At 40.6% G+C, this 10,277-nt stretch overlaps 1 protein-coding gene across 1 annotated transcript; it reads left to right on the forward strand.

Annotated features, from left to right (window-relative positions):
* Positions 1 to 1,907: 1,907 nt before the first annotated feature.
* On the forward strand, positions 1,908 to 3,978 carry ndufa2 (NADH:ubiquinone oxidoreductase subunit A2). Its single transcript, XM_073825033.1, has 3 exons — positions 1,908 to 2,044; positions 3,628 to 3,734; positions 3,814 to 3,978. Exons 1-3 carry the CDS (start codon positions 1,938 to 1,940, stop codon positions 3,903 to 3,905), a joined length of 306 nt encoding a protein of 101 aa, XP_073681134.1. The 5' UTR covers positions 1,908 to 1,937; the 3' UTR covers positions 3,906 to 3,978.
* The last annotated feature ends 6,299 nt before the right edge of the window (positions 3,979 to 10,277 follow it).

Consider the following 10,277-nt stretch of genomic DNA (forward strand, 5'->3'; position numbering starts at 1 on the left):
ATAAAATTACAGTTATATGGGGAAATGTTAGAACAAGTGAGTGTGATAAGATATTTAGGAGTTTGGCTGGATGCAAAATTAACATTTGCAATACATATACAGAAAGTTGTCGATAAATGTAAAAGAGTATTAAATATACTAAGATGTTTAGCTGGGATGGAATGGGGTGCTAAACGACAATCAATGAAGAGAATATATTGTGCATTAATTAGATCAGCCATAGATTATGGATGCATAGTATATGGCTCAGCAACTAAAACTATGTTAGGAAAAGTTGATGTAGTCCAGTCTCAAGCATTACGATTATGCTGTGGAGCATTAAGATCTTCTTCTATTTCTGCTTTGCAGGTCGAAATGTGTGAACTGCCTCTTAATCTCAGACGATTAAAAATACGGATGGCCTATTGGATATCAGTACAGGGACATTATGATTCTCATCCTATTAAAAAAGTTTTGAGAAAATGTTGGGAGCATGAGTCGGATAAAATAAGAAGTTTCGGGTGGATTGCTGATGAAGAAGCTCAATCAGCAGGTCTAATAAATATTAATGTAAGTCCTACTGTGGTAGTGTCAAACATTTGTCCTTGGCTGTTCTCATTACCAGAGGTAGATTTTAATCTACAAGAAATGATTAATGATAAAAACAGGGTAATATCAAAAGATGCAGTAGTAGAACAGTATCTAAAACACAAGTATTGCTCAGTAATTCAAATATTTACTGACGGGTCTAAAGATCCTGTAACCGGTCGAGCATCAGCAGCTGTTGTAATTCCACATTGTCAGATTAAAATTGTTAAAAGAGTTACAGATCATGTAGGAGTCTATTCGACAGAGATGGTGGCAATCTTGCTAGCTATTCAATGGGTGGAGGAGAATCGTCCAATTAGTGCAGTTATTTGCTCGGACTCTCACTCAGTATTGTCAAGCCTCATTAGTGGGAGATCTACAAGACAAGACATTCTATATGAAACTCTTTCAAGCATGTATAGAGTTGAAAAATTAGGAATATGTTTGTCTTTTGTTTGGGTTCCAGCGCATGTGGGAGTAGATGGAAATGAAGAAGCTGATCAGCTGGCAAAGCAAGCGCTGAAATTATCAAATATAGAAATGAACATAGCACTAAGCAGGGAAGAGTTTAAGGCCAAAATTAGAACAGTAATTAAAATAAAATGGCAGGAGTCTTGGAATAAGGAAGAAAGAGGAAGACATTTTTTCCATATAGTAAATAAAGTTGGAAATGAAAGAGGGAATTTCGGTAATAGGAGAGAGGATACAGTAATAACAAGACTCAGATTAGGGCACACAGTTCTAAACCACTCTCTATATAAAATTAATAAACACGAATCTGGGAATTGCAGTAAGTGTGGAGAAGATGAAACTGTAGAGCATGTTTTGATGAATTGTGTTGAGTATGAAAACGAAAGGGCATGTTTGATAAAAGAACTAAGAGAAATGGACATAGGTAATTTTTCACTTAAAACTCTGCTAAATAATGGAGGTAATCATAAAAGAATATATGAAGCATTGATGAGATACTTAAAAAAAACTGAATTGTTCCACAGGATTTAGAAAGATATAATTTTGGTTTATATAATTGTGTATGTGTGTATGTATGTATGTATGTATGTGTATGTATATGTATATATATATGTATATATGTATATATGTGTATATATGTATGTGTGTATATATATATAATTTTATTTTTTTTTTATTTTTTTTATTTATTTATTTTTTTTTTATTATTTTTTTTTTTATTTTTTTTTATTTTTTTTTTTTTTGTTATGAATATATAATATAGATTCTTCCTGATATCAAGGGTCCACACTCCAGCCCAGTAGGTGGCGGGAATGCACCTATCGTTTGTTTGCCAACCGCCATAAAAAGTCAATAGAAGAAGAAGAAGAAGACTTCTTCCGTTCGTGAAGGTGACAGTCATGGCGGCGGCAGCAGTGGTTCGTGGAATCGGCTCAAATCTGTCAAAAAATCTGCGTGAGGTCCGCCTGCATTTATGCCAGATATCAGCTGCCAGTCAGGGAACCAGGTGCAGTGCTGCCGCTTTTTACCGCTGGATTATTTTTTGTAGGAGAGTAACTGTCCTCTATAGAGGCTGTGTGTATCACTTGCAGTAGCCTAATGTTTATGTAACGTTATGTTATAAATTCTGGCTGATAACCTGCGTGAATAAAACTGACTAGTTTTTAATTCAAAGTACAGGGTTTGTACAGATTTTTAAGAGTGAACTTCAAGAGGCTGTTTATAATTCATGCTAAAAAAAAATATACATTCATATCATTCATTATTACACCCCCACACACACTGGTCAAATGTTTAAAATAATTACGATTATTAGTGAAATATTATTACAATTTAAAATAAGTTAGGTATTTGAATATATTTTTAAAAATGTAAATGTAATTTATTCCTGTGATGCAAAGCTGAATTTTAGCTTAATTCAGTGTCACTCACATGATCTTTCAGAAATCATTCCAATATGCTGATTTGGTGTTCGAGTATTACTGGTGTTTAATTATTATTAATAAATTAAGGGAAGACACTGCAGGCAAAAACTCTTTTTTTTTTTTTTAATGCACCTGAGATTTTGCGCTTTTTGTTTTTTATAAAAGTGTTTTTTTTTTTCAGACTAGTGGAAAGAAAACACTCAAAAGACACTGTTAAGTGATCCTTTTATAGCACTTTATCTATTTGCGTCGATATATTTCAATTACAATCCATATTTTTAAAGTCCGTTTTCTCAAAATGAGTTTTTTCTCCTACACTGAGCCATAAATCTCCACTTCAGTAACACTTACACACCAAACTTTACATTTTTATCCCTGTCTATATCCTGAAGGCTTTTACGGAGAGATATGTTCATATATAATTTGCTTGATTTTATGCAATAATTTATTCCCCAAAAAACTGTTTAAAAAATAGTTTTCTGCCTGTTTTTTCTGAATTATGGAGTGACAAAATGAGAGCCCCAAAATTCCTTCTGTAAAAAAATTGACTCTAATATGTAAAAAAAAACTTAAACAAGAATTTTGAAACCAACTTCATCCAGTGTGTAGATTTTTGTACTAGAAATGAATGCAAATTAGAGCATATTTCATTAAATAATATCTCATTTGCATATTAAAACCTAACGTTTTAGAAAACTTGCAATACAAAAAATGTTTGCTATTATCAATGTAATCAATCAACTGGGTAAGTAAAGCGATAACTATTATTTTTTATTTTTTTACCCTATTCACATGCAGTGTCTCGCCTTAAGGCTTTTACTTGAGTTGATTTTTTTTTTTTATGGAAACAGTGATACATTTTGAAATATCTCAGATGACTAGGAAGATTAATGAACAGCATTTATTAGATATAGAAAGCTTCTGTAACGTTTTTTATGTCTTTACTGTTTTAATCATTATTTTGATTTATTTTATTTTAAGTAATGGCTTATAAATGGAAATGTGTCACTGTTTTCACAAAAATATTAAGCAGCAAAAACTGTTTCAACATTGATAATAATATAAAATGTTTTTGAGCACCAAATCAGCATATTAGAAATGATTAAATGTGATAAATATGTTGATTGTGTTGTGTGATTTTTCTTATTTGTTGTTGTTATTTTAGGGATTTTATTGAGCAGCATTATGTGACATTAAAGAAGGCAAACCCAGAGTTCCCCATCTTGATCCGAGAGTGTTCTGGAGTTCAGCCTACGCTGTGGGCGAGATATGGTAGGAGAATACTCCAGAAAACGAAAACATATTCATACAAATGACCACATGTGCATAATGCTGCATCTTTCTGCCTCAGGTTTTGGCAAAGAACGCAGCGTTTCACTGGACAACATGAACGCCGACCAAGTGGCCAAAGCACTTGAATCAGTAGTGAACGCAAAGCCCTAAGTATGCGTCCTGATGTAAAATAATGTAAATGTTATTTGTGTCCACACTTGAAAATAAATGTATATTCTAAAGATCCTTGTTTTCTGTGCTACTGTTAAGGTAAGTGTGTAGATTGCCCATATACAGAATATACAGTAAAAAAAAAATTATTCAGACAGACACCATACATAATTTTAGATTTTTTTTTTTACTATTGGGTGCAGGACACTAGAGTTAATTTATATAAGTGAGGATAGCAAAATAAAGTAAACTGTGACATATTCAACCCCAAAACTCTTCATACAGTGGACTACACTCTTAAAAATAAAGGTGCTTCAAAAGGTTCTTCAAGCGATGCCATAGAAGAACCATTTTTGGTTCCACAAAGAACCATTAAGTCAAAAGTTTTTTTAAAGAACCATCTCTTTCTTACCTTTTTATAATCTGAAGAACCTTCTTTCGCTGCAGAGAACCTTTTGTGAAACAGAAAGGTTCTTCAGATGTTAAAAGGATAGTTCACCCAAAAATGAAAATTTGATGTTTATCTGCTTACCCCCAGGGCATCCAAGATTTAGGTGACTTTGTTTCTTCAGCAGAACACAAACAAAGATTTTTAACTCAAACCGGTGCAGTCTGCCAGCCAAATAATGACAGTGGATGGGCACCAAACCTTTAAAAGTACAAATCCAAATTACACCCTGCGACTCGTGATAATACATTGATGTCCTAAGACACGAAACAATCATTTTTTGCGAGAAACTGAACAGTATTTATATCATTTTTTACCTTTGATACACAGCCACATCCATCTGTCCTGAGCAGGAGCTCAGCATCCCAGACGTTACATGTGTATGCGCTCTGGCGTAGTATATACAAATGCCTCTTCTGCTCACCAAACCTGCATTTATTTGATCCAAATGCAGTAAAAAAAAAAGCAGTACAATTTTTAAATATTTGTACATGTAGGCTAGTTACACAGTAATAAAAGAAAATTATGCATAATTACATTCAGCTAACCCTAGATCTAACCCAATAGTAAGTATATGTTGTTAATTAATGTACTTAAATGTACAATTACAGTAGCTGGCTTCCATTTAAAGAAAAAATACAGATATTAATAGCTACCGTCATCTCTAAATTTTGTTTAGTAATAAAGACCTCTAGTTTTAATGGAAACTGTAAAGAACCCTGTGGGTTACTGTTACATTCTATTGGTGGCTTGTTAAAACCACTAAATCCTAATGGAATATGTCCCAAAACACAGGAGAGTGGGGACAGTTGCAACACTTTTTGCATTTCCTTTAGTTTCTCAGAGACTGTTTGTATTAGAAAGCCGAAATTTTAATACAATAAAGCCTCATCTGTCAGCTACTCACTCATTCTGCTGCAATGTGTACATATGATAAAATACGCACAACTTACATTTAAATAGACAAAGTGAAATGTTGCAACATTCAATAAAATGTCATAAAATCATCCCTAAATATCATTTTGCAATTTCTTAATTTTATTTGTGCACAGTCAGGGTCTTTAAAAAGGTGAATTGGCTGTATAAAAACAGAATAGTGAATGAAAAACATTCATAAAACAAGTAACAAGTAGATTTTTTACCTATTCACTTAAAAAAGGAGAGATACCTAACAATTAAAGGGGTTCATTATTATCATTATAAAGTAACAACTATGTAATGTTATGTCAAGCTTTTAAATCAATGTTTTGGTAAGGGACAGCATGTTGGGATGGTAACAGGTGTCCCTACAGTGATAGCCATGATAAAATTGGTATATTAGCTTTACACAATATCATTGTCACACACTGGCTATGCCTATTAGAAGCTCAGAATGCACTGATCAAGATGTTATGTTTTTACAATGTGTCACACAAACAACTTTGACACTATGACCAAAGATTTTTTTTTTTACCATGAAAATAATTTTTTGTAGAAGGGATGGTCACATGTGGCTGATTTCTTCCAGGAAGTATGAGGGGCCAATAAAGCATGTGCAGTATTAATATTATCACTGTATCTTATTCCTGCTTGAAGAAATAAGCCTTGTTGCAACCATCCCCACTCTCCCCTACAGAAAACCATTTTTTTAATGGTTAAAAGTTGATGGTTTGTAATGGAAACCTGTGATGGTTTCTATTTTGTATTTTATTTTATTTTTAGCAAGGGTTCTTTGAAAATGTCAATGTTTTGTGCTCAACAGAAGAAAGAACCTCATACAGATTTGGGACAATTTGAGAATTAGTAAACGATGTATTTAGTAAACCTTTTAAATGACTGATAGCATTTTTATACATTTTTAAAGGCACGAAAGCGATGAAATCCCAGTCTGAACACTGTCTCAAATCTCAAGAGGCTTTAAGAGATAGACAATCGACTATTCAGTTCTTACCGCCTTCGTCATGATGGGGTTGGACTGTGTAGAAAAAGAAAGGAGGGGCTGGTTTTTAATATCATAGAAAACGTACTCGGTTACTAACGTAACCTCGGTTCTCTCTAGAGAGGGAACGAGTACTGCGTAAGAAGTATCTTACGCTAGGGGAAAATCCTTTTCTGCGAGATATTGAAGCCAAAAATTATCCTTAATTTTGAAATAATGTAAAGCGCGTTGCAGCAGCATACAGACATAGGCGAAACAGCTTGCGCGCCTATTGGCTGCTCTGCGGCAACTGCAGCAGCCTATTAGAGCGAGGCCTGACGCGACGCCAGATCCAATAGGGGCATTTCGCGCCCTTTGCGTCGCTTCGCGCCCTTTTCGTAGCTTCCCGCCTAAAAGGGCGTGGTCTAGACCTATAAATATCGCTCATAGGCAGCTATTATCTGGTTTTTCATCATCAAAGCAACCAGAGCGTGCGCATGCACGGCAAGATACGCAGTACTCGTTCCCTCTCTAGAGAGAACCGAGGTTACGTTAGTAACCGAGTACGTTCTCTTACGAGAGGGAACGAGTACTGCGTAAGAAGTATCTTACGCTAGGGGACCCAGTGTAAAACGCCGTGCATGCTGAGATCTGACACCAAAGACCCAAGGGCGAAAGCCCGGGGTTCATACAGTTCATAATCACCTATAGAACTCACAGGGAGTCCGGGGAAGAGGGAGGGGCAACGCCGCACTCTTCCACATAGTGTAGCGTCACTCAGACGCTAAGTAAACGTACATACAGGGCGGGGTTACGGCCTGAGCTGACGTAAGAATAAGGGTCATCACACAGTTTGCTCAGACACATCTTGTGCTATCACTTTCACTGTCGACCCTAGAGCTGTGCTCAGTAGACGCAGCATTCCGAGCTGATAACATCAGGTCAGACAACACTGAACATCTAGACTGACAGCAATCTGGCCTGTGAGGCGGGAACCTCCAGGTTGTAAAACCTTATAAATGTAGACGGAGAGGCCCAGCCCGCCGCCGTACAAATATCTTGCAAGGCAATCCCACTCGACCACGCCCACGATGAGGCCACGCCCCTCGTGGAATGTGCTCTGACACCTAGCGGGCACTGCATGCCCTTGGAAGCATATGCCAACGCAATAGCATCAACTATCCATCTGGATAAGCTCTGTTTCGACGCGGCCAGTCCCTTGGGACGCCCGTAAAACGAAACAAAAAGCTGCTCTGTCTGTCTAAAAGCAGACGAGCGAGACACGTAAGCTCGTAATGCCCTGACTGGGCATAGGAGGCTCGCGTCCGTTTCCTCATCATTGACCGGTAGGGCTGACAGCGCGATGACCTGTGCCCTAAACGGTGTGTTGAGTGATTTTGGAACGTAACCATGTTTGGGTTTGAGTATGACTTTAGAGTCATTAGGTCCAAATTCCATGCAGGTCGCGCTCACAGAGAGTGCGTGCAAATCCCCTATGCGCTTCACTGAAGCGAGAGCCAGCAGAAACACGGTCTTAAGAGACAGGTATTTCAAATCAATAGTCTGCAGAGGCTCGAATGGTCCACCTTTCATGGCCTCTAGTACCACAGAAAGGTCCCATACGGGGACTGTGGGAGGTCTGGGGGGATTTAGTCTTCTAGCTCCCTTCAGGAAGCGAATAACTAAATCGTTCCTTCCTATTGACTGACCTAGCGTTGTGCTCGAGAACGCTGTTATGGCCGCCACATAGACTTTGAGCGTGGACGGGGCTCTGCCCTTGTCCAGCAGCTCTTGTAGAAAGGAAAGCACCTCCATCACACCACAGTCAGTGGGTGACGAGCCGCGAGCTGCGCACCAGCCCGAAAACACTGACCATTTTGAGGAATAGAGCCGTCTCGTAGACGGGGCTCTAGCCTGCGTGATCGTGTTTAATAGTCCTTTAGGGAGTTCATCATATATTCGCTGGTGGCCCAGACATGAAGGGACCACAGCTCTGGGTGAGGATGCCAAATCGAGCCGCTGGCCTGAGAGAGAAGGACTCTCCTCACTGGTATCGGCCACGGGACAGTGCTCGTCAGCTGCATCAGCGCTGGGAACCAGGGCTGGTTTTCCCAAAACGGCGTTATCAGCAGTATTGAACATCCTTTTTCACTGACCCTCTCTATCACCTGAGGTAGGAGAGAGACGGGGGGAAAAGCATAGAGATGACGGCGGGGCCATTCGTGGGCCAGCGCGTCTCTGCTTTTTGAGTAAAATTCCAGACAGTGAGCGTTGTTCGGAGACGCAAACAGGTCTACTTCCGCTCTGCCGAATTTCTTCCACAGTAGTTGTACTGTCTGTGGGTGTAGAGACCATTCGCCTGCTGGAACATTGTTCCTGGACAGTCTGTCTGGCCCTATGTTTAGAAGCCCCGGCACATGCGCTGCTTTCAGCGAGCGCAGGTTGCGCTGAGCCCATACCAGGAGGCGTTCTGCAAGTCTGTATAGGTTTTTGGACCTGAGACCGCCCTGGCGATTTATATAGGAAACCACTGACATGTTGTCCGAGCGGACTAATACATGGTTTCCTTTTATTTGGGGACAGAAGCGCATCAGCGCGTTCTGTACTGCCAACATTTCGAGGCAGTTGATATGCAGGAGCTTTTCCCGTTCTGACCACTGGCCAAAAGACGGTCTGCCCTCGAGCAGAGCCCCCCATCCCGAGGTGGACGCGTCCGTAGACACCACTTTTATTCTCGAGGAAGTCCCCAGGCTTACACCTAACTGGTACCAGTCGATTGCTCTCCACGGATTCAGGGCTGTGACACATTACTGATTGACCGTGATACGAAGCCGACCGGGCGCCCACGCTTGACGCGGGACGCGCGCTTTCAGCCAGAACTGCAGTGGGCGCATACATAGCAGACCCAGCTGCAGAACTGATGACGCTGAGGCCATGAGACCCAGCATTTTCTGAAATTTTTTGAGCGGGACAGACGCGCCGCAGCGGAACGAGCCCGCTGTGCGCTGAATGTCTGCTGCGCGCTGTGGTGACAGCCGCGCTATCATTGACAGCGAGTCCAATTCTGTGCCCAGGAAGGAAGTTTTCTGACTGGGGGACAGTGAGCTCTTCGCCCAATTGACTCTGAGACCCAAATTCTCGAGGTGATCGAGTAACATGGTCGTATGCTGTACAAGCACTGAGCGAGACTGCGCTAGAATCAGCCAATCGTCCAAATAGTTCAGTATGCGCACGCCTTTCAGTCTGAGAGGAACGAGCGCTGAGTCCATGCACTTCGTAATGTACGGGGTGCCTGGGACAAACCGAACGGCAGGACTGTGTACTGATATGCCTGGCCCTCGAAGGCGAGTCTCAAAAATCGCCTGTGACGTGACGCTATCTGTATTTGAAAATACGCGTCTTTCAGATCCACTGACACGAACCAGTCTCCTTGGCGAACTTGCGCGAGGATTTTTCTGGTCGTGAGCATCCTGAACCGACGCTTCACCAACGCTTTGTTCAGTTGCCTTAGATCTAATATGGGTCCGTGACCCCCGTCTTTTTTCGGTACCAGGAAATATCTGCTGTACAGCCCTCCTTCGCTTTGAGCTTGAGAAAGGGGCTCTATGACCCCTTTGCTCAATAGTTTCGCCACTTCGGCTCGAAGCAGGTGTGCTGCTTCTGTCTGCATTGTGGTCTCGACGCGCGCTGTATAGCGGCGCGGGCGTCGGTGAAACTGTAGCGAATAGCCTCCTTTTATAATGTCCAGCACCCATTTCGAGACCCCTGGAAGCTTTTCCAATGCGTTTGCATGAATAGCTAGAGGCTGAATACGAAGCGCGCTCCGTTCTTTCATTAACGGAGTGGTTTCGGTATGCTGTGGCACCAGAGACGTGCTCGTGACATTCGGGGCGTGGGGCACGCTGATAGCGGGAACTATTATGTCTGTGTGTGTATGTGGTTGTGTGGCAACAGGCACATTTAACACACTGCAAACACCGTTCGCCTGCATACACGTTAGTTTCGTTTGTACAGAAACCTTTTGACG

Source organism: Garra rufa, chromosome 19 (genome assembly GCF_049309525.1).
Source record: "Garra rufa chromosome 19, GarRuf1.0, whole genome shotgun sequence".
NCBI lineage: Eukaryota > Metazoa > Chordata > Actinopteri > Cypriniformes > Cyprinidae > Garra > Garra rufa.